Raw genomic sequence first — 15,701 nt, 5'->3', positions numbered from 1 at the left:
TTTAGGGGCTATCACAGGGCAGAGGGGGTCGATGTATTCCCCAAAACATGCAAGAACAGAACAAGAAGCAATGGATGGAAGCTCAGTCAAGAGAAATCCAATGTGAAACTACAGAGAAATTTCCTGACAGTAAGAACAATTTATCAATGGAACAGCTTATGTCCTGGCGTTGTGGGAGCTCCATCAGGACTGGTCTTCAAAAAAAGATTGGACAGTCCTTTGTCCAGGATACAGAAAGTTCTTGTCAGGGATTAGACTAGAAGACCTCCAAGGTCCCTTGTAGCCCTATGATTCTATGATTTTAGTATAGTTGCTTTCAGCAGCTTGCAAAAATTAAAGATTTACACAACAATCATATCTAAATTGAGGAGAGCCTATCCCAACCACTAATTCTTTAGTCTTTTGATTCAAATACAAAGGAACAAATTCAGTCTTCTAAATTGTTTCCAGAGCAACATTTGAGTACTGAAAAGATTAAGATTAGTGTGAGAGAGATCTCAGTTTTCCTCTATCCTGTCAGAACTGCCATCCTTCGCTCTATCCTTACTTTGCTAGATGCCAGCCTGCCATGAACTATGCGGGGAGAGAGCTGGGGAAAAGGGGAAACCAAAACTAAGCTATGTTGTCCCTATGTTCACCGTCACAAGGTCACAGGCTTGGGAAATGCAACGATCTAGCCCATCTTTGCAGGTACAGTTACAAAACAACTTCTTCAAATGTAACTGGACAATCAGAAGATAACGGGGGTGAAATGAAAAAGGGAAATTTAATTGGGAAGCTGTCACGCACAAAACCACAGTTCTGGCTTTGATTTACTGTAACCACTTGGCTTTTAGTAAAAGTATTCTTTTTGCTACATATGGAGTCGAAAGTCTTGCTTTCCTAGAGAACCAAGTTGATGCAGGTCAGCCACAGAAGCTCCCTGGACAAGTCTCTATTGGTCCAGCCTACCTCAGTAGGTTGCTGTTTTCTGGGATAAAATAAAAAGAAATCCTTATGTGAGCTGCCTTAAGCTTTGGAGCAAAAGTCAAGATACAAATCTAAACAACAACATCATTTCTTAATGGTTTGATGATTTTAACATGGACAATTCTTGGCAGTCCATTCAGCAATTTGTACCATAAGAGGCCCATTATTTAAATATCCATCTGTTTAGACTGATTGGTGATAATTGTGCTCAATTTTCAAGGATTCTACAGATTAAAATTCCTGGGATATATGAATATCTTTTATCTTGCAAAAGTCACAGCTAAATCAACCATGTCTTTCCATAGAAGATTTGCAAAGAAGCGTCCTCTCTAACATACTAGAGACATGTCTACCTACTTCTACTGTTGTGCATCTTTCACACAAATCAGATTGGGGAGGAGATTGGGAACTGTACTAATATCTGTATATATCTTCATCTCTTCCACTAAATGTTGTTAAGGTCAACACAAAGGCAAAAGCCAGAAAGTACAGTCTTCAGTACTTTGGACTCTTAAGGAGATCTATGAATATCATCATGTTTCCAGGGACAATAATGAGAATTATTTATCTTATACAGACCAATCAGCCTGACACTGAAGTCATATTTCGTTCTTTGACAAAGTGACTAAATTAGTAGACCAAGAAAATGCAGTGGACATAGTATGCCTCAGTGAGGCATTTGACAAAGCAGACCACAAACTACTTCTTGGTAAGCAAAAAAAAAAAAGTGAGATAGATAGCATCGTCACCAGATGGATCTCTAACTGGTACTCAATTCCGTTTTATACCCAATCCTCTTCAATATCTTCATAAATGATTTACCCCAGAAGATAGAGTTAGGATCACAACAGACTTGAACATTGGGCTCTATCTAACAAAATGAAATTCAATGTAGGGAAAAGTAAGGTTTTACACTTGGGCAAGAGAAATCAAATGTAAGGTACAGATTAGGTGAAACCTGGCTCAATAGCAGTAGCTATGAGAGGGATCTTGCAGTCCTAGTGGACAATCACTTAAATATGAGCCAGCAGTGTGCAGCAGCAGCCAAGTATATTAGTGCGTTTGTGTGCGTATCGGGCCACGGTCCATTCGAACCCAGAACCCTTCCTTCACAATTGGTAGCGAGAGGATGGTTCAATGGACCTGATTCATAGCACAATGCACTAGCATGCCCACCATTAAACCAACGCGACAGGATAAAGTCGAGACCTGGGCCTTTACCAAGAGTAAGCAACTCCAAGGCCGATTGATGGAAAAACAAGCCAGGATGACTTCAGCTGGAGGACTTCAAGCAACGGTCGGGCAGGAGAGCGAAGAGGCTGTGAGTTTTGAAACAGACGCCCCAGCTCTCGAGATGCACATTGCAGAAGGTGATTTTTTTAATTTTGATTTTGATTTATATTTTGATTTGATTTACAGTCAGGTCCAGAAATATTGGGACATCGACACAATTCTAACATCTTTGGCTCTATACACCACCACAATGGAGTTGGAATGAAACAAACACAACATGCTTTAACTGCAGACTGTCATCTTTAATTTAAGGATATGTACATCCAACTCAGGTGAACAGTGTAGGACTTACAGCAGTTTGTATATGTGCCTCCCACTTGTTAAGGGACCAAAAGTAATGGGACAGAATAATAATCATAAATCAAACTTTCCCTTCTTAATACTTGGTTGCAAATCCTTTGCAGTCAATCACAGCCTGAAGTCTGGAACGCATAGACATCACCAGACGCTGGGTTTCATCCCTGGTGATGCTCTGCCAGGCCTCTACTGCAACTGTCTTCAGTTCCTGCTTGTTCTTGGGGCATTTTCCCTTCAGTTTTGTCTTCAGCAAGTGAAATGCATGCTCAATGGGATTCAGGTCAGGTGATTGACTTGGCAATTGCATAACATTCCACTTTTGTCCCTTCAAAAACTCTTTGGTTGCTTTTGCAGTATGCTTTGGGTCATTGTCCATCTACACTGTGAAGTGCCGTCCAATGAGTTCTGCAGCATTTGGCTGAATGTGAGCAGATAATATTGCCCAAAACACTTCAGAATTCATCCTGCTGCTTTTGTCAGCAGTCACATCATCAATAAATACAAGAGAACCAGTTCCATTGGCAGCCATACATGCCCACGCCATGACACTACCACCACCATGCTTCACTGATAAGGTGGTATGCTTAGGATCATGAGCAGTTCCTTTCCTTCTCCATACTCTTCTCTTCCCATCACTCTGGTACAAGTTGATCTTGGTCTCATCTGTCCATAGGATCTTGTTCCAGAACTGTGAAGGCTTTGTTAGATGTTGTTTGGCAAACTCTAATCTGGCCTTCCTGTTTTTGAGGCTCACCAATGGTTTACATCTTGTGGTGAACCCTCTGTATTCACTCTGGTGAAGTCTTCTCTTGATTGTTGACTTTGACACACATACACCTACCTCCTGGAGAGTGTTCTTGATCTGGCCAACTGTTGTGAAGGGTGTTTTCTTCACCAGGGAAAGAATTCTTTGGTCATCCACCACACTTGTTTTCTGTGGTCTCCTGGGTCTTTTGGTGTTGCTGAGCTCACCGGTGCATTCCTTCTTTTTGAGAATGTTTCAAACAGTTGTTTTGGCCACGCCTAATGTTCTTGCTATCTCTCTGATGGGTTTGTTTTGTTTCTTCAGCCTAATGATGGCTTGCTTCACTGATAGTGACAGCTCTTTGGATCTCATCTTGAGAGTTGACAGCAACAGATTCCAAATGCAAATAGCACACTTGAAATGAACTCTGGGCCTTTTATCTGCACATTGTAATTGGGGTAATGAGGGAATATCACACACCTGGCCATGGAACAGCTGAAAAGCCAATTGTCCCATTACTTTTGGTCCCTTAACAAGTGGGAGGCACATATACAAACTGCTGTGAGTCCTACACCGTTCACCTGAGTTGGATCTACATACCCTCAAATTAAAGCTGACAGTCTGCAGTTAACGCACATTGTGTTTGTTTCATTCCAACTCCATTGTGTATAGAGCCAAAGATGTTAGAATTGTGTCGATGTCCCAATATTTCTGGACCTGACTGTATATGCCGCCCTTCTCCGGAGACGTAAGAGCGGCTTACAATGCGTTAAGTAATAGCCTTCATACTTTTGTATATTTATACAAAGTCAGCTTATTGCTCCCAAAAACTGGGTCCTCGATTTACCTACCTTAGAAAGGATGGAAGGCTGAGTCAACCTTTTCCCCCGCTTGGAGGAGCAGTAGGTGGACGGGTATCCCCTATGGCAATGAGTGTAAGACCGGTGGGAGAAGATGAAGTGAGGTCCATAATACTTCGAACCCTCGGTCTTCCCATGACATCTCAGAATCCAGCTGCTGATTTCAGCGTTTTAATGCAAGCCACAATTACGTCAGCAGCAGCTCAAGAAAGGACTGGAAACACCAGGCCAGTAAGAGATTTTCAAACTTCTCCCCTAACCCCCCTCGCTGGCTGTAAACCTAAGGCAGGAAACAAAGGACTGCCTGTTTTAATTTTCCCGCCAAATGTTATGGCGCCATTTACTGCCCAAACTGTTTTAGATCAGCCGGCTGAAAGTTTTACCCCTCCCTCAACTGCAGCATTGTCAGTTCCGGTTGCATCTAAAATGCCACCAACATTGCCTGAGCGGGTTACTACCCAGATGACCAATATGGTGATGGCGGGCACAGCCTTGAATGTAAGGAATTCACCTCCTGAATCCGAAGTTACGAGTGCAATTGAGACATTAACTGCGCTTTTTGGAACTGATTTTCAGTTATTCCTTGCCCAACGTGAAACTGCAACTCGTATTAATACTCCCTCGATGTCTACGACCCGTCTTTCATCTGTTGCAAATGGGACGGGCACTCCTATGGTCCCCCCAGTTTTTGGAGCTACTGGGACTATGCCAACTGAAGTTGATGTTCCAGGAGAAACGCTCAAGATTTTCTGCAGGGGGGCAGCCGAGGAGGTCTTTGCATTCTGCACCACAGGCACGGATGACTCCTGAGTACATACAGCCTGAGAATTTGACCCCCTCCATTGAAGGGGGGCCACCACCGAGTGACCAAAAGGCAGTTTTTAGGCCAACTGCTGTGATCACCATGCCCTATTGTCAGTTTAAAAATTTGCGGCATCATGGGAGGCATCATTTTGCTAATCCTACACTTTCAAATGCAAATATTTTGCCATCTGGTTTTAAAACCTTACACATTAGTGGAAAGAATTTAGAGGAATGGTCTAAAAATGTGCAGGTTATTCTAATGAGGGAAAATGTGTTATCGTTATTGCTTGATCCTCCCCCTAAACCCTGGACTATGGAAACTGATCTTTTGCATCACAAAGCATTTTGTGTTTTGCTATCAGCCATTGACCTTGCTTTGTATCCCAGTATTCCACATGGTTTAACTATATGTGAGGTTTGGCAAAAATTGTTTAAACTGTTTTGTTGCAAGAATTCAAATGCAACAAGCAGAATTTCCAGGGAATTTCATTCTGCGAAATTGAAACCAGGTATTGACATGAATGAACACCTTTGTGAACTTAATAAAATGCGGGAGGAATTAACCTTAAGGGGACAGCATGTAGATGAACAAATTTTGATTAGTATCATAATTAACTCCCTAGATCCTAATTGGGATAATTTTGTGTCCCGATTGGACAATATTAGTCCTGAAAATATGTCCCTGGAAGTTCTGTCTGGTAAATTAATTGCTGAAGACAACTTGAGAAAAGATAGGGCAACCTTCCATGGGAAGGATAGGCAAATGAGAAGGTCAAAAAGCCCCAATAAGATTTATACTGTTGGAGAATGTTTTAATTGTGGGTCTAAGGGTCATTACAAAAGGGATTGCCCACGTAATGCTAGAGCACGCCAAAGGGCGCCCTCTGGTGGTCGGTATAGAAAAAGATCACCTACCCCACATGGGAAGCCACAAGGTAACCCTTCCAGTCAGAGAAGGGGTAGATGGCCGAAGGATGATAAGAAGGACAAATTTGGTTTTGTTAGTAACCTTGTTACTGTAATTGAGACATCTGAATCAGATCTCTCAAGGAAACAACATGCAAAACTATGGTTGCTGGATAGTGGTGCTAGCAAACATATTGTGAATAATAGAAGCCCATTTACTGAATTGAGGGGATATAAATCCATGGCTAAGGTTGCAAATGGTAAGAGGGTGAGAGTTATCGGCATTGGTAAGGTTTTTATTCCTGGGCTTGGGGAAGTTGATGATGTTTTATATGTACCTGACATTGATCATAATTTACTCACCACTGTGAAGATAAGTGAGAACTCTAAGATAGAGATATTGTTCACAGAGGGAACTGCTGTGGTTACCAATAATAAGCATGTGGTTGGGGAAGTTTTGAAAATCAGCGGTTTACCTTATTACTCTCCTATTTCAAAGGCTGAGGAATCTGATGTTACAAACCAGGTTACCACTTTTGATAGTGATGATGATGAATCCCAATTTGATTCAGATGATGACTTTGAAGGTACACAAGAGAAGGGAAATTTAAAGGTAATTGTAAAAATGTTTTAAGCAGTAAGAAGTCTGTAAGTTTTAACCTAAAACAGGAAAGAGTGAGCCTGAGAACACCAACACAATCTCCATTGGCAAGCCATTACATGATGAATGTGCTCATCTCATATATCGCAGATTGGGTCATTTATTTATTTATTTATTTATCAAATTTGTATACCGCCCTACTCCCGAAGGACTCAGGGCGGTGAACAGCCAAACAGTAAAATACATAAATACAAAATTTAAAAAACAGGATAAAATCGAATTAAACAATTTGGCCCAGACAAATTAAAACACCCCAGTCGTTTAAAAACAGATTAAAATTTGCATGTTTAAAAAGAAGAGGGAAAAAGATTAGGCCAGGCCTGCCTGGTGGAATAAAAAGGTCTTCAAAGCGCGGCGGAAGGTGCGCAGATCCGGGATCCTCCATATCTCCGGGGGGAGCTCATTCCAGACAGTAGGTGCCCCCACAGAGAAGGCTCTCCCCCTAGGGGCCGCCAGTCGACATTGTTTGGCTGAGGGCACCCGGAGGAGCCCCTCTCTATGAGAGCGTACCGGCCAGTGGGAGGCTATTGGTGGTAGTAGGCGGTCCCATAGGTAACCAGGTCCTAAGCCATGGAGCGCTCTAAAGGTGGTAACCAAAACCTTGAAGCGCACCCGGAAGACCACCAGGAGCCAGTGCAGCTCGCGCAGGAGAGGTGTTACATGGGAACGCCATGTCGCTCCCATTACCACCCGTGCGGCCGCACTCTGCACCAGTTGGAGCCTCCGGGTGCACCTCAAGGGGAGCCCCATGTAGAGAGCGTTACAATAGTCCAGGCAGGAAGTGACGAGGGCATGAGTGACCGTGCGTAAGGAGTCCCGATCCAGAAAGGGACGCAACTGGCGAATCAGGCGAACCTGATGAAAAATCCTCCCGGTCACGGCTGTCAAATGCTCTTCTAAAGACAGCCGTGAATCCAGGAGGACGCCCAAGTTGCGAGCCCTCTCCGTGGGGGCCAATGATTCGCCCCCAATAGTCAGTGATGGCATCAACTGACTATATCGGGACGTCGGAAACCACAGCCACTCGGTCTTGGACGGGTTGAGGCTGAGCCTACTCCTCCCCATCCAGATCCGCACGGCCTCCAGGCACAGGGACATCACTTCAAGGGCATCATTGGGGTGATCTGGGGTGGAGATGTACAGCTGGGTGTCATCAGCGTACTGGTGGTACTTCACCCCGAAATCACGGATGATCTCGCCCAGCAGCTTCACATAAATGTTGAACAGGAGGGGCGAGAGGACCGACCCTTGCGGCACCCCACATATGAGGGGCCTCGGGGTCGACCTCTGCCCTCCTGTCAACACAGACTGCGACCGGTCAGAGAGAAAGGAGGAGAACTACCGCAACACAGTGCCTCCCACCCCTAACTCTTCCAACCGGTGAAGCATGATACCATGGTCGATGGTATCAAAAGCCGCTGAGAGGTCTAACAGGACCAGGACAGAGGAGCACCCCCTGTCCTGAGCCCTCCAGAGATCATCTACCAACACGACCAATGCTGTTTCCGTGCTGTACCCGGACCTGAAGCCTGACTGGAACGGATCCAGATACGTCGTTTCATCCAGGTGCTGGGGGAGCTGTTGCGCAACCACACTCTCAACAACCTTCGCCACAAAGCGAAGGTTGGAGACCGGACGATAATTAACCAACATTGCCGGGTCCAGGGAAGGCTTCTTGAGGAGAGGCCTCACCACCGCCTCTTTCAACGCGGCGGGAAAGTCACCCTCACCCAACGAAGCATTTATAATCCCTTGGAGCCAGCCTCGTGTCACCTCCCGGGAAGCCAGCACTAACCAGGAGGGACACGAGTCCAATAAACAAGTGGTCGCGTTCAGTCTGCCCAGAATCCTGTCCACGTCCTCAGGGGTCACAGGATCAAACTCATCCCAGATCACATTCTCAACTTATCCCCAGTCCCTCCCCCTGAGACTACCCAGTTGGAGTCCAAATCTTCCCGAATCTGAGTGATTTTGTCATACAGATACTGAACAAAATCCTCGGCTCTACCGTCCAAGGGGTCCTCCCGCGCTTCCTGGTGGAGCAGCGAGCGGGTCACCCTAAACAGGAGGGCCCGGCGGTTATCTGATGACGCAATAAGAGCAGCGAAATAACTACATTTCGCTGCTCTTATCACCACTAGGTAATTCCTAATATGAGATCTTACCAGTGTCCGATCCGATTCAGAGAGACTGGCCCTCCAACTACTCTCTAGGCATCTTTTCCGGCGCTTCAACTCCCTCAGCTCCTTGGTGAACCAAGGAGCCAAATGAGATCGGCGCCGGGTCAGAGGCCGCAAAGGCACAACCCGGTCCAGAGCTCCAGCGGCCGCCCTATCCCAGGCGGCCACTAGGTCTCCAGTCGAGGCGTGTGCCAAAGCCTCAGGAAATGGCCCAAGCTCCATCTGGAACCTATCAGGTTCCATCAGGTGCCTGGGGCGGAACCATCTTACCGACTCCGCCTCCCTGCGGCGGGGTGCAGCAGTTCGAAGATCGAGACAAAGGAGAGAGTGATCAGACCATGACAAGGGCTCAGTAACTATATCCCCTATCTCAAGATCACTCAACCACTGTCCAGAGACAAAAACCAGATCCAGCATGTTTCCCCCCGTGTGGGTAGGGCCATGAATTAACTGGGTTAGGTCCATAGCTGTCATGGAAGCCATGAACTCCCGAGCCACCTCAGACACCTCGCCTCGACGGTAGGTTGAAATGCCCCATGAACATAAGCCTAGGGGTATCAACCGCCACCGCGGCGATGACGTTGAGTAGCTCGGGCAGGGCTACTGCCACATAGCAGGGAGCCAGGTACGTGATCAGCAAACCCAGCTGAACCCCGTGGCCCCATTTCACAAGGAGGGATTCACAGCCAGCCGTCTGAGGAACAGTAGCCTCCCTCAGTCTCAGACCTTCTTTAATGATAACCGCTACCCCCCCCGCCCCTCCCCTGTGACCTCGGCTGATGGAATGCATGGAAACCTGGTGGGCACATTTCAACGAGGGGAACCCCCCCTCCTGGCCCAACCAGGTCTCCGTAATACCTGCCAGGTCCGCACCCCCCTCCTGAATAAGATCACAAATGAGGGGGGGTTTATTTACTACGGACCTGGCATTGCACAGCATCAGCCGAAGGCCCGGGCCCTGAGGGTCTATGCAACTTGGGGAACGGGTGGAGCTTTGGGGGCCGGAGCACGCCACCACTCGTAAACAGCGAGTGCGCACTCCCCTAACACAATATAGCCCCCTGCTCCCGCCATATCTACCCCTCCCACCCACAGTATTGATGTTCAAAACACTATCTGGATGAGCTCTAACCCCCCTAACCCCCACGCCACGCTTCACGGCCAGACCTGACCCTCCATCTTGTGGGTTATCCCCCATACCCACAGCCCGAGTTCTAATTCGACCGTCCCCCTCCCTGAGACCCTTAAAAGTTTAACTAAAAATTTCCAAGTCATGTAAGTTTCCCAGTGGTACAAAAGGTATCTGAATGTTCGAATGGAACTAGGGTTAAAGACTGTAATATTTTTCTGGACTGTTCTATTTGCAGGATTGCAAAGTCAAAAACAAGCCCTGCACCCAAGAAATCCCTGAGATATTCTGAACACATATTCCAGTTGGTACATATGGATCTGGTGGGTCCCTTGAAAGCCTCTTTTGGTGGGAATCATTACTTTCTGACAATTGTAGATGACCATAGTAGGTCTGGATTTGTTTACCCTATCAAATCCAAGGATCAGACATTGTCTAAATTTAAGGAATTCTGCCACCTAGTGGAGAATCAGCATAAGGTCAATATTCAAAAGATTTTGACCGACAGAGGAACTGAATTTAATTCAGCACAGTTCTCTGATTGGTTAAAACAGAAAGGCATAGTACACTTGCGAACTTCGTCTTTCAGAATGGAATTTCGGAATGGCGTGCTGCAGACAATGGTAAGGTGCACACTTGAAGATGCTAACTTAAGTTTTTCATATTGGGTGGAAGCTGTTTCATATGCAAATTATACACTCAACCGGGTATGGTCCAGTGTGGTACAAAAGACCCCATATGAGATAGTGTATGGCCATAAGCCAAAATTGGCGCATCTTCATGTATTTGGAGTGATGGCTGATGTCCACGTCCCAAAAGAGCTTAGAAAGAAGGGGGATAAAGTCTCAGCCAAACTGAGGTTTATGGGCTATGAGACAGGTTCTAAGGCCTTTAGGTTTGTGGACACAAATGGGAGAATTGTAATATCTAGGTCAGCTACTTTTTACGAAGGCACTAACTGGAGCAGGATCCATGCAAATGAGATCCTGGCTCAAGATTCCCCTCGTAGTAAAAATAAAAACGCAGAAAGTGTCTGAAGGCCTATCTACTGATAGCGACACCTCTGGTTTTGGAGACGAGGAGGACAATACACCCCCTAAACCCTTGAAGGGAATCTTAAAGTGGAAAACGAAGACAGCATGGAAAGAAGGGCATCCCACTTTAAAAGAAAAGAATGGTGATGGTGAGGAAGATAATCCATCAGATAGTACTGGAGTGGATGAAGAATCAGCTAAAAGGCCAGTTCGATCCACTAGCGGGAAGAAGCCAAAAAAGTATGAAGGTTTTGTCACTTCTGTTGACCAGGTTTTGGTTATACCCCAAAGGTATGAAGATGTGTTAATGCTATCTGATAAAGAACAACAAAATTGGCGTGCTGCGATGGATATCGAATTGCAAAGTTTGAAAAAACTAGAGGTATTCACCCCAACAGTTACCAACGAACAAAAAGGTAATTGGCACAAGATTTAAGAAAAAGGCCATTGAAGATGGGAAGTTTATTTACAAGGCGAGGTTGGCTGCACAGGGTTTCTCACAAAGATTCCCTGATGATTATGTTGACTAACATAATCTCGCCTACAGTGCGGCCTGAAAGTGTGAAGACCGCACTCACTATAGCTGCCATACAAGGGGAGAGTGTTATCAATTTGACGTACAAACGGCATACTTACACGCCAAGTTAGATAAGAAAATATACGTTAAGGCTCCTCAAGGTGTAGATCACCAGGGAAATGATATTTGGCTTTTAAACAAAAGCCTCTATGGCCTTAAACAATCTGGCAGAAGGTGGTACAAGTGCCTTACCAGTAGTTTAAAACAGATGGGTTTTACAATCTCGTCAACCGACGAATGTGTGTTCATTAAAAATCACCAGAATATTAAAGAAACAGTCCTGGTTTACATAGATGATATTTTGTATGTCTGCAAGTCTGAGGATAGATGTAAGTTGTTTTCCAAGGAGTTAAGCAAGAATTTTGCCCTAAAGCCTCTGGGTCGGATCGATAAATTTCTAGGAGTCCAATTCGTAAAAACGGAGAAGAGATATGAACTCTCCCAACAGGATAAGATTATAGAATTGGTAGAAAGGTGCAATATGACAGAGGCCAAACCTTGTGACACACCCATGCAGACAGATTTTCTTAAGAATATGTATGCTGAAAGTGAACCTTTTGAGCAAAAAACACTTTATAAATCAGTGATAGGATCATTGTTGTATATTGCAAACTGGACTAGGCCAGATATCAGTCTGACCGTAAAGGTTCTGTCCAGGCATTCTGAGAATCCCACTCAATACCACTGGAATGGAATTAAAAGAGTTTTAAGGTATTTAAATAACACTGTTAAACATTCACTTTTATTAGAGCCAGACATATCAGATAAGCCAAGTTTGTGTTGCTACGCAGATGCTGATTGGGCAGGGGACATTAAGTCCAGAAAGAGTACTTCAGGTTATGTCATTTTCCTGAATGGGAGTCCCATCCATTGGTACTCAGGTAAACAGAAGTTAATTGCAACTTCCACTGCTGAGACAGAATATATGTGTTTATCGAAAGCATCTAACAATCTGGTATGGTTTGATGATCTTCTAATAAACCTGTGGGAAGAACCAGTGTATCCTACTGAGATTCATGAGGATAACACAGCTGCTACCAATATCTCACAGGCTGATGCAGTGGGACAGAGGTCAGTTACATTGACATCAAATACAAACATGTCAGACAATTGACCAGGATAGGTTTTGTTAGGACAGTTTTCTGCGAGACAAAGGAACAAATAGCAGACTTGCTCACGAAGCCATTACCTAGGGATCAACATCAATTTGGATAAGATATCTATGACTATGTAAGGTTGTCTTTCATACCATTGTAATGTATATGTTCATGACTTGTATGTACATGTATTTCTGTAATCAATTATTGCAGAGAAGGGGATTGTCAGAGGAAAAACCTTTTAGCATATTGCTGCAATTAATTGATTGGTTGGTTTGAACATTTTGAATGAGCCAATCAGAGCACAGCTTCCTGGCTCTGAGTTTCCCGCATTTTCCAACGGTCAGTTGGTCAGTATATAAGTAGCAGCAGGATTGCAGCCAACCCACACAGAGACTCTCATGCAGACTCTCTCAAAGACTCTCAGAGAGAACCTCCAGAGTTGAAGTCACTACAAAGAGCTGAGTCACTGCCTTGCTCCTGAGAAGACTCACAAACAACGCTGAGAGCCTCCCATGCTTGGGAAGATTACAGCTAATGGACTTTGCTGAGAGGAGAATCTTTTAGGTTGTTTGATGCCTTCTTGTAGGTTTTGTTTTTATGTATTTTTATTAAAGTAATTTCTCAAGACTCCTCTGTCAACTTTGCATGCTTTAGTGCATTTGTGTGCGTATCGGGCCACGGTCCATTCGAACCCAGAACCCTTCCTTCACAATAGTTTCATTTGCTCAGACTGCTGCAGGCCTGTCTTCTCCAGCAAAGTTATCAAGATGTTTCTTTGAGGATGTCTTAGGGGGCTTTTCTGTATTGCCTTGGGATAGGAGATAAATATATATGTCGTTTACCACAAAATAAATTTCAGAAGAGATCAAGAGGTGAAAGCTTACAATTTTAGATTTCCACCTTTCCAGAGGGGACTGAATCCAACTTAATAATAAAATTTAGAATGCTTCATCTCTATCATGAGGATAAAGTTTCTGATATCATGAAAAAAATTAGAAGTCTCTAAATACAATCAATCTTCCAGAAATAATAAACAGATTTAGTTCTTTGGCAGTCACCCCAAATTTACTGTGTTTAGCTTACCTGCTTAGCAATGTAGCTACCAAGAGGAGGCTAGCGAAGCAGCCTCTCCGACAGTTGGCGTTCTTTTTCTGTCTCTGGTGCATTTCCCCACCACAATTGTCGCAACATCGGCACAGGCAGAAACAGAGGCCAATCAGTGGAAGCAACAGGACAAATAGGATTCCCAGGGCAGCTGAGATTATGAAGCCAATTTCATAGTAAACTGCCTGCAGTTTAGAGAAAAGCAGCATGTGTTACAACTTGAAAGTGAGGCTGGTAATGCTGATTCAGAATGCAACAGCTGTTGAGCATTCTCAACATGATTGTCCCATGGAAGGGCTTGATAGGAACTACCATCCGTTGAATGCAAGCCTCTCTTGAGCTCCAGACAGGAGAGGCAGAAGGTGCTACTAGCCCCTCTCCTCTGGCAATTCTGTGACAGAGCACACAGATACATCAGGGCAGGAGAGCAACCATCTGCTCAACTCAAAAGCACATTTGAAATTGGGGCAGCTAAATCCCTAATAATTTCACCATTTTCCAAAAGTGTAACTTCAGTAGCATCAATGCATGGGTGAAAGGATTCCGGTCAAATAGATCACTCTTATGCTACCTCTGAACCTGACCAAGTCACTCTGGATCTTTTTTTCCAAAAAGATAAGGGAATGAAATATTTGAACCTTCTTGAGACTTCAAGAGAACCATCATAAAATAAATGGTGTACATAGTACAGTTCAGATCCATGAAAAAGGATTCCAAGCAAAGCAAAAAGTGCTTCCATAAGATCTCAGAATACTAAATTCAAGCATTGCAAGCTTCAACAGGGAAGCAGCTCTGAAGAATGGAGACTGGATTCCCTGTAGTAACATCATTCATGGGCTCATGGGATTACCCCTTATATATTGGTGTACTCCAAACCACCGGTCATCTTGTTGTAATTTATGGTTCATTCTCCTGTGATCTATTGTGTTTTTGTGTTTATTGTTTACACTGCTTGGAGCCACATTTTTGTGAGTGGGTAGCTACAGAAATCTATGAATGAATGAATGGCTTTCTTGGTCTCACTTATTGCGATGCTTTTTTCCTATTTCCCACTCTAGCCTACAGAACTAGTCTGGGATGAATTGGAACTATCATCGCCAATTGAAGGATTAAGCAAATCTGGCGTCGCTTAGCATTTTTTAAAATCTGTCAATACTAAGTGTGGTCAGCTGCTAGCTTTCAAAAGGAGAACTGATAAACCATGGAGAATGGCACTTGTTAGCAGCTATTATCTGCAGCAGAGAAATAAACACGCTGAGAGGCAGAATTCTCTGAAATTTTTGCCTGATCATGGTTGGAAACAAGATGCACACAATACAAGATGCAATGGTGGTCTGCAATAAGACTAAACCTGCCATTCACTTAGCATGTATTTAAGTGGCAAAAATACAACAGAATAGACCCCTGTCCTAGACTAACCAAAGCATGAAAGGAGTGTCACAAACTCTCCCAAGCCACTTTCATGTCATTACACTCCAGTGAACCCATATGAAAGATTCCAGTTCCTCAAAAGAAAACAGCTTCCAGCATAAACAAGAGCAATATGCAGTGTTTTTGGGTATGATTTGGAATTTTGTGAGATATAAATAAAAATATTTTAAATACAATTTTCTTAAAATGAGACAAGTATTTTATAAATGAAATCAACCATGTAAAGAACACCATTATATTTGCTAAAATGTTTTTTCTTTCTTTATAGGATGTTGAAAAGAACACTGTTGGATGAGGTTAAGAATCAATTCACGGTATTTTAAAAGCAAAGGGTGTGTGAGGTAATAACAAAAAAATTTACCTGAAGAGTCAATACAACATTTTCGGGCTGTGGAAATCAGAGGAAAATGATGTACAGAGCAGCAGGAATAAAAAGAAAACAGGTGAGCAATAAATCAAGCACTCACAGAATTTATGCAGCTACCAATTCAAGTAAAAATAGCAAGGAATAATTAAGTGATTAAATGAACCAAGTATTTACAAAGCAAATATGAATGCAAATGACAAAGTGAAATATCTTTGGTTTTTAACACTTAACTGACATTTAATTT

The 15,701-nt window shown here is 43.9% G+C and overlaps 1 protein-coding gene across 1 annotated transcript in view; it reads right to left on the bottom strand.

The window, feature by feature from the left end:
• Positions 1 to 15,701, bottom strand: part of PROM1 (prominin 1) — a 207,408-nt gene that overhangs the window by 149,068 nt on the left and 42,639 nt on the right. Inside the window, exons 3-4 of the mRNA XM_070948434.1 lie at positions 15,452 to 15,478; positions 13,639 to 13,844 (exon numbers count right to left, since the gene is read on the bottom strand). Coding sequence (XP_070804535.1) covers positions 13,639 to 13,844; positions 15,452 to 15,478 — 233 coding nt within the window. The remainder of the gene's footprint in view (positions 1 to 13,638; positions 13,845 to 15,451; positions 15,479 to 15,701) is intronic.

This window comes from Pituophis catenifer, unplaced genomic scaffold (assembly GCF_029215685.1).
Source record: "Pituophis catenifer annectens isolate HBS135680 unplaced genomic scaffold, rPitCat1.0.hap2 SCAF_8, whole genome shotgun sequence".
Classification (NCBI taxonomy): Eukaryota; Metazoa; Chordata; class Lepidosauria; order Squamata; family Colubridae; genus Pituophis; species Pituophis catenifer.
Note: the sequence above shows the minus strand (reverse complement) of the source record. Positions and strands in the feature narration are given on the sequence as shown.